The 27,422-nt window shown below is 42.0% G+C and overlaps 1 protein-coding gene across 5 annotated transcripts in view; it reads right to left on the reverse strand.

The window, feature by feature from the left end:
- Positions 1–27,422, reverse strand: part of LOC138757450 (gamma-aminobutyric acid receptor subunit beta-1-like) — a 136,907-nt gene that overhangs the window by 11,505 nt on the left and 97,980 nt on the right. Inside the window, exon 7 of one of the 5 annotated variants that reach the window (XM_069924741.1) lies at positions 4,107–4,376. The exons of 3 other annotated variants lie outside the window; for them this stretch is intronic. In XM_069924741.1, coding sequence (XP_069780842.1) covers positions 4,242–4,376 — 135 coding nt within the window. In that variant the 3' untranslated portion in view covers positions 4,107–4,241. Of the gene's footprint in view, positions 1–4,106; positions 4,377–27,422 lie in introns of those variants that run through there. One more of the 5 variants, XM_069924742.1, reaches the window with a different exon arrangement.

Consider the following 27,422-nt stretch of genomic DNA (forward strand, 5'->3'; position numbering starts at 1 on the left):
AGCTGAAAATGGCCATACTGCAATCCACTGAAGAGGTACTGGGCTTCTCCTCCAGGAGAAACAAGGACTGGTTTGATGAAAACAAACAGGAAATCCAGGAGCTGCTGGCAAAGAAGCGATCTGCCAACCAGGCTCACCTTGCAAAACCTTTCTGGCCAGAGAAGAAATGAGCCTTCCATCTCGCATGCAGCCATCTTCAGCGCAAACTCCGGGAGATCCAAAATGAGTGGTAGATTAGCCTCGCCAAATGAACCCAGCTTAGTGCAGACATTGGCGACTTCAGGGGTTTCTATGAGACACTAAATGCTGTGTACGGCCCCTCACTCCAAGTCCAAAGCCCTCTGCTCAGCTCAGACGGCGAAGTCCTCCTTAGCGACAAGATCTCCATCCTCAATCGATGGTCAGAACACTTCCAATCTCTTTTCAGTGCCAACCGCTCTGTCCAACAATCCACCCTGCTCCAGTTCCCTCAACAGCCCTTGAGTCTAGAGCTGGATGAGGTCCTTACCCGGGAAGAGACATATAAGGCAATTGAATAACTGAAAAGTGGCAAAGTAGCAGGTATGGATGGAATCACCCCCCCAGAGGTCTGGAAGGCTGGCGGCAAAACTCTGCATTCCAAACTGCATGAGTTTTTCATGCTCTGCTGGGACCAAGGAAAGCTGCCATCATCATCACCCTGTACAAAAACAAAGGCGAGAAATCAGACTGCTCAAACTACAGGGGAATCACGCTGCTCTCCATTGCAGGCAAAATCTTCACTAGGATTACCCTTAATAGACTAATACCTAGTTTCGCCGAAAATGTCCTCCCAGTATCACAGTGTGGCTTTCGCGCAAACAGAGGAACTACTGACATGGTCTTTGCCCTCAGACAGCTCCAAGAAAAGTGCAGAGAACAAAACAAAGGACTCTACATCAACTTTGTTGACCTCACCAAAGCCTTCGATACCGTGAGCAGGAAAGGGCTTTGGCAAATACTAGAGCGCCTCAGATGCCCCCCCCAAGTTCCTCAACGTGGTTATCCAACTGCACGAAAACCAACAAGGTCGGGTTAGATACAGCAATGAGCTCTCTGAACCCTTCTCCATTGACAACGGCGTGAAGCAAGGCTACGTCCTCACACCAACCCTCTTTACTATCTTCTTCAGCATGATGCTGAAACAAGCCATGAAAGACCTCAACAATGAAGACGCTGTTTACATCCGGTACCGCACGGATGGCAGTCTCTTCAATCTGAGGCGCCTGCAAGCTCACACCAAGACACAAGAGAAACTTGTCCGTGAACTACTCTTTGCAGACGATGCCACTTTAGTTGCCCATTCAGAGCCAGCTCTCCAGAGCATGACGTCCTGTTTTGCGGAAACTGCCAAAATGTTTGGCCTGGAAGTCAGCCTGAAGAAAACTGAGGTCCTCCATCAGCCAGCTCCCCACCATGACTATCAGCCCCCCCACATCTCCATCGGGCACACAAAACTCAAAACGGTCAACCAGTTTACCTACCTCAGCTGCACCATTTCATCAGATGCAAGGATCGACAACGAGATAGACAACAGACTCGCCAAGGCAAATAGTGCCTTTGGACGACTACACAAAAGAGTCTGGAAAAACAACCACCTGAAGAAACACACAAAGATCAGCATGTACAGAGCTGTTGTCATACCCACGCTCCTGTTCGGCTTCGAATCATGGGTCTTCTACCGGCATCACCTATGGCTCCTCAAACACTTCCATCAGCGCTGTCTCCGCTCCATCCTCAACATTAATTGGAGTGACTTCATCACCAACATCGAATCCATGCTGCTGAAGACCCAAGTGCGCTGGGTGGGCCACGTCTCCAGAATGGAGGACCATCGCTTTCCCAAGATCGTGTTCTATGGCGTGCTCTCCACTGGCCACCGAGACAGAGGTGCACCGAAAAAGAGGTACAAGGACTGCCTAAAGAAATCTCTTGGTGCCTGCCACATTGACCACCGCAAGTGGGCTGATCTCGCCTCCAACCATGCATCTTGGCGCCTCACAGTTCGGTGGGCAGCAACCTCCTTTGAAGAAGACCGCAGAGCCCACCTCACTGACAAAAGACAAAGGAGGAAAAACGCAGCACCCAACCCCAACCCACCAATTTTCCCTTGCAACCACTGCAAATGTGCCTGTCTGTCCTGCATCGGACTTGTCAGTCACCAACGAGCCTGCAGCAGATGTAGACGTACCCCTCCATAAATCTTCGTCTGCGAAGCTAAGCCAAAGGACCACGGAGAATAAGAGCCATGATCAAGAGACTCACTGATGAGGTTCCTATAATTATATGCATGAAGTAACATTTTCACAGAGGCTGGAGACATATTCCATAGAACCATATAATAGTTTATGGCATGGGAACAGTCCATCTCGGCCCTACAAGTGACTGCAGATGATAAACCTGCCTAGCTACAGAGCAATATCTTTGTTATCAGTTGCCTACAAATTGTTTGAAGTTAGGCTTCAATATAGGATAACATACAGTTTTTATGATCCAAAAGTTGAATACTAACACCATCTGCCCAACAAATCAACATAGGAAAAATGGGATGTTGAATGTTAATATTAAATATAGGCTTCACTCTGTAGCACAGCAGAGGACAAATAAGCTGAGAGAGTCTTTTGCCTCGAGTAGGGAGTTGGTAATGGTGAGGGAGGGGAGATTTCACAGGATCCTGGTGCAACTTTCTTACCCAGAGGATGCTGGATGTATGGAGTGGATTGCTGGAGGACTTGGTTGAGGAAGGCACCGTTGAAATGATAATGAAAACAATATTGATGTATACATGAATAGGATGGGTTTAGAGGGATATTGGCCAAACGCAGGCAGGTGGATTTAGTGTGGGTGGAACATTTTGGTTGGCGTGGGCAAGTTGGGCCGAAGGTGCTGTATCACTCTATAATTTTAAGTATCTTTTGCTAGACATATCAATGGAAGAACCAAAGTTTACACAGCTGACAACCTACCCGTCACAAACAACATTGGCAGGAAAGTACTGATGAACTCAGGTTTACGCAGAGTGGAAGCTAGGGCTCCGGCTAAGATTACATCGAATAGTCATGTCTGAGATTCCAGAGGTGTGACTGGGGGTTTCAGGAGCAGGTTGTGTTGATGCATGGGCAATATGCCAGGCAATATCATGCAGATGAAAATTGGAAGTCTTAGTGACAGAAAATTTGGGGTCTGAATCTCATCTTTCAGACAAAAAGGCTGCTAAGATTTGACTTCTCAGAATCAGCCTTTGGGTAGTGGCCAGGTTGAAGAATGGAATCAATGAATTGGAGGAACAGTTTGGAAATGCATGGAGTGATAAGAGCATGCAAAATGCCCAAATATAGGTAAATGCCTAAATATAGGTAAACAAGAAATCTGCAGGTACTGGGATCTAGTGTAGTGTACAAAAGTGCTGGAGAAACTCAGCAGATCATGTAGCATCCATAGGAAGCAAAAGCAGAGAACATTTCCAGCTTGAATCCTTCTTTAGCAATTCTGGAAATTAGGCAGACCCCTTAAATAAAACTTGGGGTTAAGTGGGGAAGGAGGGGCAGTGGAGGAGCAAAGGCTAACAGGTAAGAGGTAATAGGTTGGAGGGGAGAAGATAAAGAGGTTGTGAAGTGATGCGGGTAGAGAGCAGACCAAAGACGACCAAGGAGGTTAATTCCTGGTACACCAAACAAAATTGGAATGCAGTTGAGTGGCAATGAGTTTAATATCTTCCCTATTTTAAATCTTCCATATTTGCTTTTATCATGATGACATTTTATTGCTCAGGAATTCTGAATTAGCTGCTCAATCAATACAAACATTTCTGATGAAATCAATTTAAAGTCTACAGTTCAAAGCAGTAATATCATGTGCTTTATGTGCTTGATATCAAATCTCTTACCACTTTGTTAACTGTAGGTAGTTCAAGGACCCATGCATATTGTACAGTCATGCATATAATGCATATTCAACATTATATCACTTGCTAACAGGGTTGAGTTGAATTAGCCACTGGACTCTATGAATCAGTTTAACAATCTCACTGCAGCAAAGCATCATTTCTTGAGGCAAGAAAGTAAAAGACGCTACTTAAAACAGTACACACAATATTTTATTTCACTGGCATTAGCCCCTCTCAGCTCTGGTCTCTGGTCCTATTAAAATAAATTAAAAATGGCCTTGTTTCCTCTGTTTCACTGCTCAATGCGTGGATTTTGCTTGAATGGTCATATAATGTGTCATTCCAAAATATGGTGAATAAAATCTTTGACAACAAAAATATTTTCTGCTACAGTGGAGATGTTCAGCAAGGTTCGGCTTCCATCATAATAACATCTATAGCTGATGGATGGTACCGTCATAAATCTTAACAACTGCAGAAAGAAATAAAAAGATGATCCATTTAGTGGGCAATTTGGTTAGCATTGTAGCGAGCATGACACTGTTACAGCGGCAGGGACCTAGGTTTGAATGTAAGGATTTAAGGTAAGGTAAGAATTTTGTACATTATTTCAGTGATCCGTGTGGGTTTTATTCAGGTGCTCTGGTTTCCTCCCACCCGCCAAATGTAGAGCATCACAGGTAGATTGGGTCGTAAAGAAAGCTTTTGGCACATTGGCCTTAATAAATCAAAGTACTGTAAAATCGCTGGTATCCGGAATTCAACCAACTGGCAACCTAATCAAATGGCAAAAAAAAAAAAAACCCAGAGGAAAGAAATAAATGGGATTTTAAATAAAAGTTTAAAATTGTGAAAATGGGAGCAAACATTCAGGTGCCCCACCCACAGCAGCATTTGAATAAAGTTATGTTAGAATAAAATGGCAGCACCCAGGATGAATAGCCGGTCGATGCCACTCACTGCTGGGTTGACTCCCAAAATGCCTCCCTATCCCTGTTTCATAAGAATCTTATCTTTATTAGCATATTAGCATACTTTATCTGTAAACTTGGAGGCATAGTGCTTAGAGCAGCATTGTTACAGTGCCAGCTACCGGGGTTCAAATTTAAATTTACACTTTTTAAATTACAGGAATTACCTGATTAAAGTGAACTTTACAAAATTATGGACTACAATATTTATTTTATTTTCAAAATAACTTTACATTTTGCACTATCTTTTGTTTTATAAACTGTATATTCTTAATGATGGTATATTAATTAAGCATTCTGAGAGTGTATCTCAGGCATCCAGAAAATCCACATACCTGGTACCCTCAATCCCAGTAGGTGCTGGATACTGAGGATTTTACTATATTTAGTATTGGAGTTGAGATGTAATGGTGAAGTTGTACAAGACATTGGTGAGGCCATATTTGGAGTATAGTGTGCAGTTTTGGCCACCTATCTATAGAAAGGATATCAATAAGATTGAAAGAATGCAGGGGAGATTTACAAGGATAAAATACAAGCAAGCTTTTTCCATTGAGATTGGGAAAGGTAAAAACCAGAGCACATGGATTTAGGGTGAAAAAGGAAAAGTGGTGGGAATGTAGAATGAGCTGCCATCTGAATTGGTTAATTCAGGCTCAATTTTGACATTGAATAAAATTTAGACAGGTACATGGATAGGAGGGGTATGGAGAGCTATGGTCTGGGTGCAGGTCAGAGGGACCAGGCAGAATAATAGTTTGGTACAGAATAGAAGGCCTGAAGGGCCTGCTTCTGCACTGTAGTGTTCTATGGTTCTGTTTTGGTAGATTAATTGGGTGTAATTGGGCTGCATGAGTTTCAATAGCTGGAATTGACTTCTACTAGGTTGTTAAAAAAACACAGAAACACAGGTTTGATTAGTCTTGATGAAGGGCTTTCACCTGAAATGTCAACAATCCCCTCTATTCCACAAATGCTGCTTAACCTGTGAATTTCCTCCAAAATAAAACTCTGAACTTTACATAGTTCTGACGTCTGGCCACTGTAAAAGTGAGGTTGGAATGTTTTGGTCATAGTATTCTTTGGTTTACCAGGAATGGGAAGATGAGAGAGAGAAGGACTTAACTGCAAACCCCCTGATATCTGTATGGTTATTTATGTGAATCCATGGACACAAAGTGATTATGTAATTCCCTGGTTTGTTCATTGCATGCATATTCTTAGACTGAGAAAGATAATTACATATCTATTACAGGGATTTATGCACATGGATTTTTGTTATAACACCATTTTGGCTTGGATATTTGATCATTACTTTTCTTAAGCACCTCTTCAGGGTTAAGGACAACTCACTTCCACTTTTGCTTCAGCCTCCGATGATGTGCTGACCTAAATAAAAATATTCCACCATCAACATAATCTTTCCCTCCCTCCAGCCCATAATCCTCTGTTTTTCTTACATCAATGTGGCTTCCTAAGGCTTTTAAATGTCCTTATTGTACCATCCTTCACCTCGGTAATGCATTTCAGGCATCCACCACTTTCTATGTACAAGTTCCTAAACTTTTCTCCACTCACCTTAACAGATATCCTCTGGTATTTCATGAATTTTGAGATGATTGATGAGGTCAAAATGGGAATCAGAGACTTTTCAATAGACAGGAAAGGAACTGACTTACTGGCAGGCAGGTGATAGTTTGTGAGGTGATGTGTTCTCCAACTTCTGACCCTATCTTTGAATTGATTTCTTTGCCCAATTTGCAGGAGAGAACTCAGAGAAGCGTATTTTGAGAGACTAATATCAGGCAAGTGCCCTCGGATCTCAGGACTGGGGATATTGGTCTGGAAGAGGACATTGACATTAGTTTGCTAATTCTTGGACTTAATTTTGAGGATTTTGTGAAGACAATACTTGTGGTATTTTTCCACTGATTGGAGACTTCCGTCACTGGTATGGTAGGTCTCAGAAAGGGATTACAGCTGGCCATGTGACTACAAATTTAGTGCCAACCCTGAGGTCTTGATCTGCAAATACCCTTCCTTTCACAAATAACCAAAGGTGCGTGTGTGTGAAGCATGGAAGTCTGCAGATGCTGTGATTGTAGTAAAAACAATTCTGGAGAAACTGTGCAGGTCTTGCAACATTCATAGGAGGTAAAGATTAGAACCAACATTTTGGGTCTAAGCCCTTCTTCAAGGTGTGTGGCCAGAATGAAGAAGGTGATGAATTTAACCATGGATGTTTTCCTTCACTGAAAGGTAATTCACTGAACGGAACGCTGTCCACCTGGCATTTGATATATGGCATTCAGAGCAGTTTCCCTTGCAAAAGTATTGTCAGCATCTGAACCATAAAATTGTTATTTCTTATTTTTAAAAAGTAACAATGAAAGGAAGGAGGTTTAGATATGACATGAAACAAGAAAGTCTGTGCTTGTCGTAAATACACAGAGAAACTCAGCAGATCCAGATGCATCCATAGGAGGCCAACATTTTGGGTCTGAGATTTGCTAATTCCAGATCTGGACTTATCGAAGTCTGAAAACCATCTATGTGGATCCTGGCACACCCACCAGGAATATTTATAATTTGAAAAATATATATGCAAATGATATGGATGGAAATGATTAGTAAATTTGCAGATTACATAAACATTTGTGAAGTTGTGGATAGTGAGGAACGTTGTCATAGGATACAGCAGGATATAGATCATGTGGAAATTTAGTGGAGAAATGGCATTTGAGGTTTTGCACTTTGAGAGCCCAATGTAAGAGTAATGCATGCTGTTACTGGCAGGACCATTAGGGACACTGATGTATCTTGGGCTACTTACTCATTGCTCCTTGAAAGTGGCAAGAAGGTGTGTGGCATACTTGCCTTACTTGGTCAGGGCACTGAGTACATAAGTTGGGATTTCATGTTGCAGCTATGTAAAACTTTGGCATATCGTATTTAGTATTTAAGGAGAAATTGAATAAACTTGGATTGTTTCCTCTGGAGCATTGGAGTCTGAGGGGCGACCTCATAGAAGTTTATAAAATTAGGAAAAGCATTGATATATTTAATAGGGTCTTTGTCAAGCGCTGGAAATGTCAAATAATAGAGGGCATAGGTATATACTGAGAGGGTGAAGGTCAAGGAGATTTGCAGAACAAGTTTTATCAACACAATGTGGTAGGTCTATGGAACAAGCTGCCAGGGGAAGTAGTAGAAGCAGAAACAATAGCAGTGTTTGGGAGACATTTGGACAGACACATGAACAGGTAGGGAATAGAAGGAGAAGGACAATGTGCAGGGAGGTAGGATTAGTTTAGATTTGCAGAGATAGTGGGCTGAAGGGTCTATTCCTGTACTGTTCAATGTTCCATTTAAATTTTGTCTCTCCTCACCAAGCAGGCAGAAAATTCATAGAACCACAGAATTGTTGCAGCACAAAATGAGGGCTTTTGACCCATTAAGCCTATCTGACAATTTCATAGCTCTGTCTTTGTAGCCCTGTAATAATCTGGCCAATGAAATATGATGCAGACACCCTCGGTGGCAGACTCAGAGCAAGTACCAAATGGCCAAGCATGCCATATCAATCAATACCAGTGTTGACGGACCAGGAGGAACAATTTCACTATCTTTTCCTGTCCATTTTGGTGGTAATGACACATGCACAATAATGATCTTTTAACAGTGAGCACATCATTTAAACATCTAAATATTGGAAAATTTCTTCAGCCTTTATTTGACAATTGACAGACTGCTGGGTTCTTTTATATTTATTTAGAGAGAGAAACCTGTTAGTTAAAATCAAAAATAGATTTTCACTCAGTTTTCAATGCCTTTCTGATTGAGCACTCTTCATACCAGTAGCTATGGTGATAATACAGGAGAGTGCACTGGAGCATTATATTTTATTCTGAGCAGAATTCTAGCAGCTTTTACTGAAGTAAACTATTCCTAATTAGAGAGAGATTCTATCATTCAATATCTGCACACAAAGCATTGCATATCATTGTTTGACCAAGAACTCATGGAATGAAATAGCAAAATGCACGTGAAATAAAGTACAAAAAGCTGTAGAAAAGGGAAAAAAAATGTATAAACAATATATTTGTTTTTCTAAACGTTCAATTCATTGTATCTATGCTAAGGAAAAGTATAAAATTTTCACTGGAAGTAGTGTGGAATACTGTCTACATCTCAACTCCTGTTCAATCATACCTTTAAAGCTATGCTTGGACAGTCAGCATTTGAGATTTATACCAAGATTGATACTGGTTTTTAAATTATGACCCCTTGAAGGCTTTTGTTTTTATGTTTGGAAAATTACTACAGCATAATCCAAGTCAAAACTCTAAGGAGAAAGCAGATCCAAATAATATACTTGATGTATGAAACAAGATAAACAAGAAAACAATTGCTTGCCGTAAGGCACCTATCAATGGGAAGCATCATAATTCCATTTAATAAAATATCTGTTTGCTTCATTTGCAGATGACAAACATAGCAGCAGTTTCATTTAGTGTAAAACCTCTATTATGTGTAAAAAAATTTGAATTTTCCAAACAACTTCCTGAGGTGTGTCTGCTAGAGTGATTCCTAATCTGAAGCGTGCAAGCCCCTGGTGGAGGCTAGGCAAGAGCAAAGATTACTCAATGAACCTCTAATCATGTTAAGGCAATTTAATTTTGGAGAGTTCATTAAAAAAATCAAGACATATTGAGCACATAAATCTGCCTAGACTATTGGGTGACTAGCAGTCCCTGAGAATCCTGAGGACATCTCTGACTCCTTAAAATGAGGGGCCAGTTATGTCATCAGCTAAATATGGAGGGGCTGGGGTGGGATATTTTACTGAGTATGAATAAGTGGGGAATTCATTCAAAATATCTGCTGGAAACACTTCTATTTAGTCTACTGACATGGAATGTGTATTCAGTGGTTTATTGGCAATGTCATTTTACATGATTATTCATTAATCTCAAACACAGCTTCAGGCAGGGCATCTACATCAAAGTAAACATCACTTTATGCCTCACAGCACCTAACAGCTTTGGGAAAGGCTAATATTCTACAAGCACCAATTGCTTGGAATAGAGATTAAAGTACACAATCAATCATTCCATGACTGTTGATGGCTGAACAAAAATAGTTAGGGGATTATTCCTCGCAGTTGACTATCATTTTGTGAATGTGATTTAAACCTGTTAGTTCCTAAATTAACATTATTTATTTGCATTGAAGGTGAACTGCATAGGAATCTAGTAATTCTCCAGATAAATCATATTTTTCTAAAAGGTTGTGGGGAACTGCGTGAGGACCTGGCACCAAGATTGTACTTGCCATAATTACAGAGTTTCAAGGCTTGGTCATTTCAAATTAGATATTTTAATTCAAGGACAGACAAGTAATATGACTCACAGAAAAAAATGTAATTATGTTTATTTAGACGGGGCATATAGGCTTTGATTGCAAAAATTGAGACTGAGAGTGGATTTGGTTCAGCTGTTCACAGAGTATCATGGGTTTTGGAGGTTTAGATTTTGGAAAATATAAATGTGATTTAAAGCTTTGGTTATAAATTCATGTCTAATGTGCAGACATTAATAAACCCCTGACATTCAGTGATACTTCATCATTTAAAGTGCAAACACTGTAGGATTAGTGCTGAAATGTTCACACTGTGTGAAAGGCATCGTTTGAGTTCTGGCCAATGGATGTACCCTCTTGCTCAGTGATAGAGTTCATTCTTCTAATGCTTGAGGCCCAAACATCTCCAGGTAGTGGCTCTGAATTTCAGATTCGTGGAATCCCATAAATATATGATGCAGAAGGAAGCCAATTGGCTATTGTATTCTTATAGGCCAAAAGTAGATTTTAGGTTATTCCCATTCCCAGCTCTTGTTTCATAGCCGCATATTTCTTCAGGTTTATTTATTTATTTACTTGTTAGAATGACAAATGAGGCCTTTGAGAAGGCAATCATGAACAGGTATCTTCCAATATTATAATCCCTCTGGTGAGGTAATCTCACAGTGCTATTGTGGGAGGAAATAGCAGTATTACAATCCAGTGACAAAGAAGAAAGAGTGATTTGTTTCTAAGTCAGGATGCAGTGTGTGGTGATATGTTTCCTCCTTTGTACATAGTTATTTATGGTTACTGTACATATAGAGTTGGCCTGCCCACTGATGACTCATACCCTGTGACTCCTCCCCTGTGGTCTTGGGCTATAAAGGTCGAGCCAGCTCTCCCTTTCTGCCATTCCTATACCTGGATCTGGGCCAGCAAAGTTCTTCTGTATATTAAAGCCTATTGTTCCCTCAGCCTAGTCTTGGCGGTTCCTGATAGTGCAAACTCCTTACAGACAGTGCCAGATTTGAACCTGGGTTGCTGGCGCTGTAATAGCATTGCACCAACCAATATGCTACCGTGCTGCCCATACCATTTGATGCATATTGTGGTGTTCATCAGGGCAATAAACATTTCCACTGTATTATCTATTCAATATACCACTCTGAATGAATTAAGCATGATGACTTCCAATTTTCTGATGTCTTGTTAATAAAGGAGCTGTCTAAATCCTGCACTTAATGTGCAGAATTAAAGCAGGTCTTGTAGATTCAAATTGTTAATGTCAGTAAAGGACAATCCCCTTGGAATATTTACAAGAAAAATAATTGTGCAAACTCAAAAGTGACAATCAAAGTCTATTTCCTTCTGGGGAAGCTGAAACATTCAAGGCCATTCCTGATTTGGAAGGTAAAGATTAATTCAGAGAGAACAATGTTAAGACATTTAAATGAGTGACATCGCTGGGGTGGGAGGGGGGGGGGGGAGAAAGGGGAAATGACTGCTCCTCCTGAGAAAATTTTTCAGAAGTGGTGCCTTCAGCCCAGCAGCACCCACGGGTCTCTTACACCGGATATATTTGAACTGTGAGATGACAGCATCTGCCGCAGATGCCATGGTTTCTCAGCTCAAAAACAGGCACAACTAATCTGCCCTGTCTCAGCTCAATGATCAGGGTCCTCCTCAGCGCCAGGAACATCTGCTCCAGTTGTCCGATGCTCAAGCCATTCTCCGAGATGTTCACGGTGTAGAGGCCTGCATAATCTGGTAAAACACCTTCAGGTCATCTAGCACATTGTCTGAGAAATCCAGGACAGTGTGGTTCGCCGTAGTCTCCACTCCATACAGGGAGCCCAGTCAGTTCCAGCCCAGAAGGTGGTACCATGGCTTGGCATGGGCATGGAGGAGAGGGCATTATCATGTAGGTTGAGTGTAACCTGGCTGGGCAGATGGTTGAAACAGCTGGGCTGAATTACCCCATTGTGGTTTGTTGGAAGTCAAGGTGGGAAAGATTTCTTAGTCCAGAGGGAACTGAGGTGCACAAATACCCCAGGGCGCAGGGTAAAGATGAACCCATGAGAAAGGTCCAGGATCACGATGGAGCTCTCAGCTAGGCTGCTGAAGGTCCAGTTGTTTGGGTCAGGCAAGTTTCTGTATCCAAACCATGTTCCAAGAGACAAGTTGAGCATCTTCTAGAGCTCCTGATGCCTGTTGGGTGTGCATGTGTGGTAGGCCAAGGGGAGAGTTCAGAGTCAGCATTGGGAGCTCTGGGGTAGGCCGAGGGGAGGATTTGGAGTCAGCGTCGAGAGCTCTGGTGTGCAGTAGGCTGACTGCTGAGGGAAGGGTTCGGAGTCGGCATTGGGAGCTTCAGTGACCAGAGCGCCCGACGGCTGACTCCGAACTCACCCCTCAGCCTATATCAGAGCTCCCGATACCCTACTCCAAACCCTCCCCTGTGTGTCCCCTTGGCCTACCACACCAAACCCTCCCCTGTGTGTCCCCTCATCCTTCCTTTCAAGGAAGGGGAGGAGGGGGAAGGGAACTGTGTAGGAGAGGGGAGGGGGTGGAAGAATGGGGGAGAGGAGAAAGGAAGGGAAGAGTATAGGAGGAAAGGGGAGGGGAGAGAGGGAAGGGAGGGAGGGGAGAAGAGGGAGGGAAAGAAAGAGGAAGGCAGTGGTGGGGAAGGGAGGAGGAAGGTGTGGAGGCTTTGTGCACTGTTTGCAAAACCTGTGTGCATGCCCATACTTGCACAGCTGTGGTTGCAGTGCCTTTTTTATGCGTCTCACTCCCCCAGCATCAAAACCTGGCTACACCACTGATCTGAACACTGCTCTTTTCTCACCTGTGTTATTTCTATGTTATCCTCATAAATTCTCCTAGGTTTTTCTTTGGATATCTTTCTTTATACATTTTGGAAACCTGGCACTTTCCATTATAGGCTCATGATTTAATTTCAAAAGGCTATTGTCACCATGTTGTTTAGAAGGAAGTAAAATCGGTGGTGGGAGAACTTTTCAAAGGTAATCAACTATAGTTTTAATTTAACAAAGAAGATTCAGGAGGATATGCCAGAACTCGAGGGCCGAAGTTATGAGGACAGACTGCATAGGATGAAATCTTTTCCCTGGAGCATAGAAGACTGAAGCCTATACAAAATCATGAGGGGCACAGACCCTAGGAGGGTAGTGAAGTCTGAAACTAAATGATGAGAGAGGAAATATTTTAAAAGGACTTCAATGGAAACTTTTTTACACAGATGATGGTGGATGTACAGAACAAACAAAGTGCAAGAGGAAGTGGGAGAGCTGGGCACAATTTGGGCAGGTTCATGGATAGGTAAGGTTTAGAGGGCAGATGTGGCTTGCTCAGATAAGTGACTGGATGGACATAAATATGAGCTGAGGTGCTTGTTTCCGAGCTGTTTGACTCTTTAACTCTATTACCTGAATAGCTGCAATTACCCCAATGGTTGTAATTTGCAGGCAGTGCAGATTAACGTATAGTTTGTGAACCATTTACTCTTAAATGCAATATATTTCAGAAGTCAATCAGCTTGCACATGAGGATAGCTGCACTCATTACCAAGGAAGCAGTCATTTTATTTTTTTTTAAGCTATATGTGATTTTGAAGATTTCAAACTTTTAAAAGCATTTTAGTCATTTTCCAATGTCGCATCGATTTATTGTAAGGGAAGTTTCTTGATGCAACTTGAAAAGCAATGTCTGGACTTTTGTAAAGCTTGAATTGACTCACGAAGAGGCCATTGCCTCTTTCCTCATGCTTATCATGACCAGATGTGCTATCCATGGCCCTATGTTTCATCATTAATTGTTTAAAAGTCACCCAGCACCCACTGGCCAATGACTCTTCACTGAAAGATCAAATTTAAAAAGCTTACTGAGGTCTCCGTCCATGTTTTCGTGCACTACCAAACTGAGACCACATGGAAATTTCAGGAATAACACCTCATATTTGGTTTGGACACCTTCCAACCAGATGGCATTCACATTGACTTCCTAGTTGCCATTACAACCCCCTTCCACCCTGCTCTCTTGCCCTATCCCTATGCATCCTTTTCTCTTACCCTGCCTCTCTCTCTACTCTCTCTTTTCCTCTATGCCCTTTCCTCCAGCTCTGCATTCACAGAGCCTCTCCTTCCCCTGATCAACTCTCAACTTTCTTCTCTTGACCTCCTATCAATCTCAAATTAATGCCTTTTGCCTGATTGGCCTGTATTGCTCCTTCCCCAACCTTTTTATTCAGGCACCTGCCTGCTTTTTGCTCATACTCTGATGAAGGGCTCAGGCCCAGAACATTGGCTATATATCTTTACCTCCTATGGATGCGGTGAGACCTGCTGAATCCTTCCAGCACTTCTGTGTTTTAGATTATCACTATGTGGGAGAGTGGCAGGTCACTCATTTGAGTGCTACTGATACCATGTAATTCAGAACTGCGTGTCACATGGTCAGGTGGTTGGCAACTAAACTGGCTCCCCTACCAGGCTTGCCTGGTGAGGAGAGTGGCTAGACACCCTGCAGGATGAAAAACAAGACCTGTCAAAGGGGACATACCCTCTCGTAGGGTCAACGGCCATCAAGCAAACAGGTGCCATGAAACACGGTAAGGCCATCCCTTGCCTCGAAGTTTGGTCTTGCCATTCAGTGCAACAAGACTTTCCCCAGCTGTCTCGGGTCTCACCATTGCGCTGAATCCGGGAGGTGATGTCAAAGGCATGGGTCTGGACCTGTGCATTTCCTACTCACCAAAATCCATTCACGCACACACTGTTTCTTTCTGAGGAGTGGGTTATCCTCATATCAAACCCTACAAACTGATTGAAAGGAACTATCATCACCCTATTGGATGGATAGCCAGAAGAATGTGGGAAAGATTATTATGGAGATGGACTCAATTAGTGGAGTTGCTGTAGAAAATTTCACAGAGTTAGTAATATGACAAGGAGTGATCCGCTTGTATCTGGACTTTAGTTACCCATGTGACATCCACTTCACCCTCATCTGTATTTGGTCCAGGAAACAGATGAGCAATTAGCTATTCATGCCTTATACTTTGCCAACATCTGCTCTATACATGAGCTCACCTGTGTCTCAATGCAATATCAGTTTTATTCTCCAGAATTAAAATCTTACCTCTGATAGCAAACTGAAGCCTAACAGAAAGTCATTGGCACAGAAATGAAGGATAAAATATGAGGGTTGATTTATTTATCTTGAGTGGAATGTGACCGTATTGAACCCAGCTGACATTGAAATTCTACAAAGCACTTTCAGTCACGATGTGTGCATACATGGATGAAACAATTTCTATTACAGATGCACACCTAATTAGAGTTTGCGTTTTTGGAGCATGTCTGTCACTGGGTATTCTTAGCACAACCAGGATGTTAAAAAAACTGCTTGGTCTGCAGTAGTCTGATTTAAAGGGGCTGTTCAATGTAGATGTCATCCGAGGGTTCGGAACCTGATTCTGAGAGGCTCCTTTAAATTTTTTTTTACCAACACTGCTGAAAGCACTAATAAATCCTTCACAGCTATTTTGACCCCTTCCTGTTCCTCATTGCGAAGAAAGCATGTCAGTGCCTCTACTTCCTCAGGAGTTTGTGGAGGTTTGGTATGACACCAGAAAACCTGACAAATTTCTACAGATGTGTTGTGGAAAGTGTGCTGACTGGGGTCACCAGTACTCCTGAGCATAAGGCCCTCCAAAAGGTAGTGGACACAGCCCAGGACATCACATGCAAACCCCTCCCCCCCACCATTGAGAACATCTCCAGGGAATGCTGCCATCAGAGAGCAGCAGCAATCATTAAGGATCCACACCACCCAACACATGCTCTGTTCCCATTGCTGCCATCAGGAAAGAGATATAGGTGCCATAAGATTCGCACCACCAGGTTCAGGAACAGCTGCTACCCCTCCACCATCAGACTCCTCAACAACAAATTGAATAAGGGACTCATTTCAGGACTCTTGCTTTTGCACTTTATTGATTTTTTTATTCTCTCTGTATTGCTACATTTGTTATCTGTTTACAGTTCTTTATTTGTTTACGTGTATATGCTGTGTTCAGCTTTTATTTTGCACTACTAATAAATGGTAATCTGCTTTGCCCACAGTAAAAGAATCTCAAGAATTGTATGTGATGTCATCTATGTACTCTGATAATAAATCTGAAATCTGACCTGCCAGTTCCCCACTTACTGATCTGATTCCCCGTGTGCACCAATATCCCACCCACTGCTGTCCCACCCATTGATCTCCCAGTCCTCAGCTACTGTCCTACATCCTGTGCTGACATCTGGGCCCTAGGCACTGAGATCCTCTTCATCCTTGGACCCTAATATACAAAGCTGAACCTTCTCAATGAACCAAGGTCCTGATCCATGACCTGTCTCAATACATAATGCACAGCGCATAAATATTGAGTCCGCACTAATCATCAAGCAACTATCTTCACTAATTCTGCACTAATCCCATTTTATTCTAGTACTCAGGGGAAATATGCATTCGCAGAGAAAACGTGTAAGTTCCAGAAAACAACACCTGAGGTCAGCACTGAACTTGGGTCACAGGAGAAGTGAGGTAGCAACTCCTGGGGAACAGTAACTACCAATTACTTCAGGGAATTTAACTGGTCTTCAGTTTCTTTCTGCAAGGTTGCTTGCTTGTTCTTTAAATAAGAACAATTGGTGAAAGTTTCCATTAAAACCAGATTAAAGTTAACATTTGGAAGAATATTAGGACTGTGACCAGAAAATATAACTGCCGATAATTAATAGAGATTAACTTAAACTGGTGGCAGGTTAGGAGATAGAGGGGAAACCAAAACTTAATGGCACCTTACTGGTGAATGTGTCTTTGTGTGAGACCCCAATGAGGAAATAATCCAGTGGATGGAAATAAATCTTGTGTAAAATAGGAAGTTGATGAATATCACGACAAAGGCTTAATATGTTCATTTGTAATTCCTTTCTTCATTTTAACAGATATTATTAACTTATTTAACCTTATTGTTGAAACAATTGGAATCTTCCATTTATATTATATTTAATGTCACGACAACTCATCCGAGGAATTACATGTGGCTGAAAAAGAAAATTAAGATTATCGCAAACATAGGAGATTATATATTAATAGAATTAGGCCAATTCTTCCCCTTCCTCTGCCATAATGTCTACTTCTGAGAGCTAATTTACTTGAGAGACACTACTCCTCTTTTTCAAATCCTTGGGCCTTGACTGCACACTCCAGAGCAATTTTTGCACAATGAGCTCCCACCTACAGATTATAGCATATCCATCCATTAGTAACAGAGGCATTGTGAAGAGGAGGAGCACTCAACAGAGGGGGGAAAAAAGGGAAAGAGAGAGCAAGAGAGGAATGAAAGGGGAGAAGGAGGTGTGCTTCCCAGGTGGTCAGACAGTTCCTTTTATTCACTGAGGGGAGATGAGATAGGGAACATGGCAGAATCAACAGAGAGAGGAGATAGAGAGAGAGAGAGAGAGAGAGAGAGAGAGAGAGAGAGAGAGAGAGAGAGAGAGAGAGAGTATTTGGTGGAATTTGGGCAGAACTGACTTTGAAATTTAAGGAGCCAGAACCACCAGGCTGAGAAATAGTTTCTTCCCACGGGCAGTGAGACTGCTTAACAACAGATGAATTACTCATACAAACCCTGTGAGACTTGTCTATTTATTTAACAATAATATTTGTATATACGTATTGTGCATTTATATAATTTGTCTGCATGTATTATGTTTGTATATGCGCTTGCAGTGTTTTTCACTGAAGACTGGTGAATGCTGTTTTGTCAGGTTGTACTTGACCAATCAGATGATAAATAAATTTGAACTTGAGCTTGAGATTTGAAAGGTAAAGGAGAGTTAAGTAGAAGGAACTATAAAAAATGGAAATAACTGAGGAAGGTCAGATTAGCCTCGACGTGTCACAACAACAACTTTGCACTCAATGTTAGCAAAACCAAAGAGATGATTGTGGACTTGAGGAGGTAATCAGGAGAGCACGAACCAGTCCTCAACAGGATATCAGCAGTGGAAAGGGTCAGGAACTTCATTTTCCTGGGTGTCAACATCTCTGAAGATCTGTCCTGGAGCCTCCAGGTCAATGCAATCATGAAGAAGGCTCGCCAGCAGATACACTTTGTGAGGAGTTTCAGGAGATATGTCACCAAATACTCCCGAAAATGTCTACAGGTGTACTTTGGAGTGCATTCTGTCTGACTGCATCTCTATCTGGTATGGAGCTACCAACGGTCAGGACAGGAAAAAAACTCCAGAAGGTTGTTAACTTGGCCTGCGACATCACGGGCACCAGACTTCACTCCATAGAGAACATTTACACGAGGCGGTGTCTTAAGAAAGCAGCTTCTATCCTCAAAGACCCTCACCACCCAGGCCATGCCCTCTTCACCCTGCTAACATTGGGAAAAAGGTACAGGAGCTTGAAGACGAGCACTCGGTGGCACAAGGACCGTTCTCCCTCCCATCTGTGTCAGATTCTTGAATGAACAATGAATCACAGATGCTACCTAACTTTTTCTTTTTCTTGCATTATATTTATTTATTTTGAAATGTGGTTTATATAAATGTTTGCACAGTGATGCTGCCGCAAAAACAACGAATTTCATGACACGTTCATGACAATAAGTTCTGATTCAGATTCTACCTTAGAAGAAGGGAAGTTAGTGGCTTTGGATTTTGAAGTGCTGGGAAAGAGCTCAGTTGGATTTGGCACAGGAACCGTAGCTATACCCTTTGGGAAACTAATGGCCCAGTAAATGTGTTGAAATCTAAATGTTCACTTTTTTCCTTCTACCATTAACATCTTTTAATTATAAAACTCCTTATATTTAATGAAGTGATTCATTCCCAATAAAAGTCTCCACTATTTTGCAACAGAGATTCCCTCTCTACTTTTAATGTTTGGAATTCCACCTTTAAGATTTCAGGCATTTGTGGCCATTTCTCATCACATCTTGAATTACAAAATCTTGTATAAACAATCTCAAGGGTTACTCTGTTTGAAAAGCTATTTGGTCAATGTTTGCTATATTTCTGGATTGTACATTTGTTCTGTCTACAAGGAAAAATACTACCCTTTCATTGTGGATATCCACCCTGTCTGAGCAGGGTTGTCTCTTTTTTTCCTGTATTCTGAGTATTTTAGAATCTAAACCCTTTAATTTCAAGTGTAATTCTAAAACATCTGAATGTGAAAAATCCCAGCGCAAAATGTCAATGGAGTTTCATGCACATATTATTAAAAACCCCTTAAATTAATGTCACTAAACAGGTTTCTTACAAAAATATTCTTACAGTTTTCACTATAAATTTGATGAACCAATCAGAGCTGGCTCATGGGAAGTTTCTTTAGATTGACTAACATCATATTGTGGGAAGTTTAAAGAATACAAGAACAAAGTTGACAGTGGCTGGTTCATAAGTCTATGGGGTCAATCTAAATTGATTAAGTATGGTAGGTTTTCTCATGTGAAGTTAATGGCTGTAATTGAAATCGGCAACCTAATTAAAACTGATGATGTGCTCCCTAACCTGTTCAACAAGTTTTCCAGGAACTGAAAGGGAACAGTATGATTCATACAGGTGAAGCTTCTTCAACTGTTTGGGTGCATGCCCACTGAAACCAGGGATTCAGCAAGATATGGTGGGCTTCATCCCAACTTTGGGGATCAAGGAAGAGTCAGAGGGTTTGCTTGCCCCGAGAAGGCAGTGGTATCGCATTTCCTTGCTTCTCTTTTAGGTGGATGAAATGCTCTTTTGTACATAAGACCATAACACACAGGACCATTCAGCCCAATAGGTCTTCCTGCCATTTCATTTTATCCAGTTCAACAAAAGGATGGCTGAAGGATATCGACCCAATCTGTGGGTCACAGGCCTGTAAACCAGTGAGAAGCATTATCTCTGTTCTCACTCTCTTGCCCACCTCACCCTTCTGCTTCTGCTGACTGTTTTCCATTCTTATTTCCACAGTGGCCAGTGATCTGTTCCACTACATTAGCACCAGGGGAGTTGTTTTAAAAATTTATTCTCAGAATCTGGACACTGCCAACTGTATTGACAACCCTCTACGGTGATGAGCTACTACTCCAGTTATTCAGGTGAGCCTACACTACCTTGCTATTGGGCAAGGTGTTCTAGGTTTTGGGCCCAGCACTGATAAGCCAGGGGAACCAGCAGATAGTGCCATTCCCATGCATCTGTTGCCTTTGTGATAATAAAGCTTGCAGGATTGGGAAGTGAGGCTGGAGAAACCTGGTGATTAACCACATGTTGATGATACACAGTAGTCACTGAGTGTGGCTGGAAGAGATATTTAGAGTGGTTAATAAGGTGCCTGTCAATCACACTGTCTTGTCCTGGATGGTAAAGAACTTCTTCAGAATAGTTGGACCATTTCTCATCCAACCAACTGCATCAATATCCTGCTTTGTACACTGTAAATGATGGAAAGACATTGGAGTGTCAGTAGGCAAGTCACCTGCTGCAGGGTACTCAGCCTCGACCTGCTTTCATAGCTACCAATTTTTTTTTTATTATTAGAGATTTGAGCACAGTAACAGGTCCTTCCAGCACACAAACATGCACCACCCAATTACACCTATGTAACCAATTTACCTACTAACCATTTACGTCTTTAGACTATGAGGGAAGACCAGAGCACCTGCAGGAAACCCACAGGAGAACATACAAACGTCTTTCAGGGAGTGCTGGATTTGAACACAAGTGGCTGGTGCACTACATTGCACTAACCGCTATTATGCTACCCATTATGTATCTGGTCCATTTGATTTTATAGTTTGTGGTAATCCCCAAGATATTAATGACAGGGGATGGTCATGGTAATGCTATTGAATATCAGAGAAGGTGGCTTGATTCTTTTTTGCAGGAGATGGTCATTATCCTGCACTTTCATGGTGCGAGTGTCAACTGGCACTTGATCAAACCATGCCTGGCCTTGTTAAGGTCTTGCTGCATGGGCTTTTCCTACCGATGATCCTGGCATTGAATTTGGAGTTTAAAAGGCAGCAAAATGCAAGGTAAAGTAGTTCTTCCAGTTTGCAGTTGAGAAACAGTGTATACAAGGGAGGTCAGATCTACTAAGAGTGGTAATCTGGAAACAGCTATGTTGAGAAAAGATGGTTTGTGGTCAAAGTGCTGTGCTTTTAGATTGAATTGCAAAAGCTTCAACAATGGGGCTTCGGCGAGAAGTCTGTGTGGTAGGGTCTTTACTTTAAAACTAGTAGAGACTTGAGGAGTAGGAATGGTCATGATTGGAGTGATGTACCCCTTTTGTAAATGTGGGAGATCAAGAAAAAATAACAGGTTTCACTGTTGACAACATTTGTAGGAAATGTACTCAGCTGCACCCCATCTCAGATTGCATGGGTTGGTGGCAGTGGCAGATAGACCCATTGAGGAGCAGAGAGGATGTGGAGTGTCCCCCCCCCCCCCAACAGATTCAAGGAGGTGGTTACACCAAAGGTTCAGCCAGATGGGTGAAGGCAAGCAATGCAGTGTGACTGTTCCTCTGTAGGCACTGTGTGAGAAATCTACTGCATGTGTAAGTGTGCACCATGGTCCAGAGACACACTGCTTCATCTTGGTGTATATGTACAGTCAAATGATAATAAACTTGAACTCTATCAGATATACTGTTATAGATGCTGCTAGAGGGAGGTGCAGTGGGGAAGAGACTTTCAAAAGAAAGCAAGAACACTGCCACATCAACGGCAGCAGGACTGGGTCTGGTGCATATAAAGGTAGGTCAAAGTCTAGATGAATGGTAGTGAAAGGACACTCCATAGTAAAGGTAAAAACACAAAATGCTGGAGAAGCTCAACAAGTCAAACAGGATCCTTTAGGTAGCAAAGGTAAAAATACAGAACCGACATTTCAGGCCTGAGCCTTTCATCAAGGTGTGGGAGAATGCTGGCAGGCATCTGAACAAAAGGGTAGTGGGGGTAGGAGGTAGCAAAGGCAAGAGATGATCGGTGGAGAAAGGAGGGAGGGGACAACAGCAATAGTGGGGGAGGAGGGATGGCTGGGTGGGTTAGGGAAAGGGAGGGAGGAACTGGAAAGACAGGAAAGAGGGAGGGGGAAGAAAAGGCAAGCAAGTTCAGCAGAAGCCAGAGAAATCAATGTTATTGCAATTTGGCTGGAGAGTGCCCTTACAGAAGATTAAGTTATTGTTCCTCCAATCTGTGAATAGTCTGGGTAGGATAGTTCAAAAGGCCATGGACAGACATGTGAGTCTGGGAGAGTAACTCAGAATTTAAATGGTTGGCTACTGGGAGGTCGCTGTGGTTGCGGACGGAGAGGGGGTGCTCAGCAAAAGAAATCTCCCAATCTGAAACCGGTCTCAGAAGGATTGTTCTGGCATTTCTGTGACTGCGAGTGAAACTCGAGGATGGTGTTTTCCTTTCCTGGTGGCAAGGTCAAGGATGTCCCAGAACTGGAAATGGGAGGTTAAGCAGCCAGCTGACAATATAGATAAGAAGAAAGGTGAAGTCCTGGGCAAAGAATTTAGGGAGCTTGGTGGAAAGGGGAATATTTGAACCTCTCGGATTTAAATCTCAAAATTAGTCCTTGTGTCTTGTGCCATGTGCCAGTGTGTGTTGGACTAGGAAGTTAGGACAGCTAAATGCTTGGCTAAGGGGCTGGTGCAGGGGAGAGGGCTCTAGGTATTTAGATCATTGGGATCCCCTTTGGGGCAAGGGTGACCTGTACATGAAAGATGGACTGTATTAAATTGGAAGAGGGACCAGCATCCTTACAGAGAGGTTTGCTAGTTCTATGCGGAGGCATTAAAATTAGTGTTGTGAGAGTATGTGCTGAGCTATGATTTAAAGATTGAGGTGCTGAGCATTTCTGCTGCAGTTGATGATCGACAGTGCTTCATGGATATGCAGCTCTGAGCTGTCAGATATTTTCTGAGACCACTCCATTTAGCATAATTGGCGAGACTTTATCTCAACAAGAATTGTACAGTGCATTTGATATAGGTGCCTTGTTGACGACAAAGTCAAGTAGCTTTATCCTTTGTGTTGATTCAGGAAGATACTTTCCTGATGTAAAAATGCACCTGCAAGATAACACAGAAGAGGCCAACTGGCCCATCGTGGTCTGTCATTCACCATGGTCATGGTTGATCCATTAACTCAGTGCTGAGAACCCAAAGATTTACCATCCTCTGAGTGATGAAATCTAATCTCACTACTAAATGGTCTACTCCTTAGACCAGGGATGGCCAACCTTTTAATATTTAATTTAGACATACAATACAGTAACAGGCCATTTCGGCCCATGAGTATGTTCTGGGGGTGAAGGTTAATTGGGTGGCACGGACATGTGGGCCGAAATGGTCTGTTACCATGTTGCATGTCTAAATTAAAAATTAAAAAGTTGGCCACCCCTGCATTAGACTGACTCCTGGTTTGTGACAGGGAAAATATACTCTCTGCAGTCACACTGTTGTCAAGATTTTTGTCAGCTTTAGTGAGATCTCCTTTCATTCTACTAAACTCTAATGAAGGCAGTCTGAATCTATTCAATCTCTTCTCATTAGACAAATCTGCCATCCCAGGAATCATTCAGGTGTATATTCATTGCACTCCCTCTTGATGCAATCTCACCAACACCCTATATAATTATCCTTGAAAATAAAACTGCAATGTATGTAAAAACATAATGCTGGAGAAACAGCAGGTCAAACAGCATACTTTAAATGGCAGAGATGAAGATACATGCCATAGGTGCCAGCGTTTAAGACGAGATGAAACTTAAAAATGTCACCCCAAAATCAAGGATCACCTTATACGTCAAGTAAACAGATAGCAAAAGTTTTTATAAATATATAAAATAGAAGAGGGAGTAGATTCAACATAGGTCCCTTGGAAGATGAGAAGGGGAGATTGATATTGAGTAATGAGGAAATGGCCGAGGCATTGAACAAATATTTTGTGTCAGTCTTTAAGATGGAAGACACGTCCATCCTGCCAAAGAGTGGTGATAGGGATGCGAAGGGAGGTGAGGGCCTCAATAAAATAATTGTTACACAAGAGATAGCGATGAGCAAACTAATGTGACTGAAAGCGGACAAATCCCCTAGTCCTGATGGGATACATCCCAGGGTACTGAGGGAAATGACGTGAGTTATAGTCGATGTGTTGGTAGTTATTTACCAAAATCCTTTGGATTCTGAGCAGGTCCCGGAAGATTTGAAGACAGGAAATGTCACACCACTCTTTAAAAAGTGATGTTGGCAGAGGACGGGTAACTATCAGCCAAGTAGCTTAACGTCTGTAGTTGGAAAAATGTTTGAAGCTGTCATTAAGGATGAAATATTGAGGCATTTAGAATGAAGGGGTCCCATCAAGAAGACACAGCATGGATTTGGAAGGGGTAGGTCTTGTTTGACAAACTTGCTGGAGTTATTTGTGGATATAATGGGTGCGGTAGATAGAGGGGAACAGGTTGATGATGTATTCTTGGATTTCCAGAGGCGTTTGATAAGGTGCCATACAAGAGACTTATCAATAAGATACAGATGAATGGAGTTGGGGGGAGGCATATTGGTATGGATTGAGGATTGGTTGACTGACAGAAGGCAGAGAATCAGGATAAATGGGTGTTTTTCTGATTGGGAGACACTGGTAAGTGGGGGGCCACAGGGGTCAGTGCTGGGCCTGCAGCTGTTCACCATTCACATTGATGATTTGGAAGAGGGGACAGAGTGTAGTGGAGCTAAGTTTGTGGATGATACTAAATTGAGTGAAAAAGCAAATTGTACAGAGGACGTGGAGAGGCTGCAGAAGGATATAGTTAAGTTAAGAGAGTGGGCAAAGGTCTGACAAATGGAGAACAAGGTTAGTAAATGCAATGTCATCCACTTTGGCAGGAAAAATAGAAGAGCAGATTATTATTTAAATGGTTAAAAAAAACTGCAGCATGCTGTAGTGCAGAAGGACTTAGGAGTGCTTGTGCATGAATCGCAAAAAGTTGGGTTGCAGGTACAACAGTTTATTAAAAAGACAAATGTAATGTTGGCCTTCATCACTAGAGGAATTGAATTCAAGAGCAGGGAGGTCATGCAGCATCTATATAAGGGACTGGTGAGGCTGCACCTGGAGTACTGTGTGCACTTCTGCTCTCAATATTTGAAGAAGGATATACAGGCCTTGGAGGCAGTCCAGAGGAGGTTCACCAGTTTGATCCTGGAGATGAGGGGGTTGACCTACGAGGAGAGACTAAATCATCTGAGATCATACTCATTTGAATTCAGAAGAATGAGAGGAAATTTTATAGAAACATATTAAATTATGAAAGGGATGAATAAGATAGAGGCAGGATATTTGTTTTCATTGGTAGGTGAGACCAGAACTAGGGGTCACAGCCTCAAGATTCAGGGGAATAGATTTAAGATGGGGATGAGGAAAAACTTTTCCCAGAGAGTAGTGAATCTGTGGAATTCTCTACCCAGGGAAGCAGTTGAGGCTACTTCATTATAAACATATGTAAGGTTTAGTTGGATAGATTTTTATATAAATAAGGAATTAAGGGATATGGGGAAAAGGCAGGTAGGTGGAGTTAAGTCAATGAACAAATAAGCTATGATCTTACTGAATGGCGGAGTATGGTCGATGGGCTGGATGACCTACTCCTGCTCCTATCTCTTATGTTCTAATCTGAACCTTTGCAGCAAAGTCTCAGTGCTCCCTCCACGGCAAGTATACAATTTGAATATTGACAGCGAAGTCTCAGCGCTCCCCCGTGGGGTCCATCCGCCCAGTCCGACTGTTGTTGGCTCTGAACAGGCTTTAAACAGCTTGTCATGGAACTGATGGTGGTTTATTTTAAAATATGTTCATAAATTTTAAACCTTTACTGCATAATTTGCTTTTAAAATATTATGATAGCATCACTCCATTGGTAAGTTCCAGACTTGGGGAGTCCTGTACAGCAAGTATAGCTGAAACCTGCATTGTAAGTGGAAATGCTGGGGTTGTCTTATATAAAATTTGTATATCTAAATTTAAATTAAAAAAATTAAAATTTAAAATTTAAAGAGTCGTCTAATATATGGTAACTGATGGTTTGGGGTTCAGCTCTTCATCAAACTACCAATCGTGCAAAAATCCCTCCCAACCTAAATCTGCGAGTAAAAATCCCTCCTTACCTACATCCATGAGTAAAAATCCCTCTCTACCTACATCCATGAGTAAAAGCCCATCTACAATGTATGGTTTATTTTGAGAATAATGTGAACACTGACATAACTGATGGGTTTTATGTTCCTCCTGATAGTCAAAATTGAATGTCCAAGTCATCACATTGGAAACGAGAAATAGTAGTCTGGGCTGAAAGGGTTAGCAGGGTCTGGCTGAGCAGAAATGTATTAGACACAGGTTGGAACCAACCATACAATTACCTACAGGGAAGGGGGCTTGGCCATGTGAAGGATCTAGACAGGCATGTCTTGGATGAGCTTTCCGTGATGAGCATTAAAACAACGGTTTAAAAGTTTATAATTAAGAATTTTTTTTACTGTGAATGAACAAAATGAACACTAAGAAGCCAAGACAGCAAAAACATGAAATCAGAAGAGACTCCAACTCAGCTAGAAACGTCAAGTGAAAGCCCGAAAGGAATTGGCACAAGAGTGGTCTTGGAATCAGCTGAACCTGGCAGTGCTGGGGGGTCGGTGCAAGACCTTAATATAATCCTGGATAGGATGTAGATTTTATGCAGTCGTTTCATGGGCGTTGAAATTGCAATGTGAGATATGTCAGAGAAGGTGTCTGATATAATCCTGGATAAGATGTAGATTTCATGCAATTGTTTCATGGATGTAGAAACTGCAATGAGAGATATGTCAGAGAAGGTGTCTGATTTAAAGACGCAATTGAGGATTTAATGCAACGAATGGGCAAACTGGAAGTTGACTTGGTTAAAATGCAAGAAAAGCTGTAAGCTTTAGAAGAGGACACAAAGAAGTGGGACTTAGGTAAAAAAGCTATGTTGGATAAGGTCGACCACATGGAGAATTTTAACAGATGCAATAATGAAGGATATCTTTTTAAAAGCAGCAGAGAGTAGACAAAATATATTGGTTGGGGGGAACTTCAATTACTGTTTGGATCC

Source organism: Narcine bancroftii, chromosome 3 (genome assembly GCF_036971445.1).
Source record: "Narcine bancroftii isolate sNarBan1 chromosome 3, sNarBan1.hap1, whole genome shotgun sequence".
NCBI lineage: Eukaryota > Metazoa > Chordata > Chondrichthyes > Torpediniformes > Narcinidae > Narcine > Narcine bancroftii.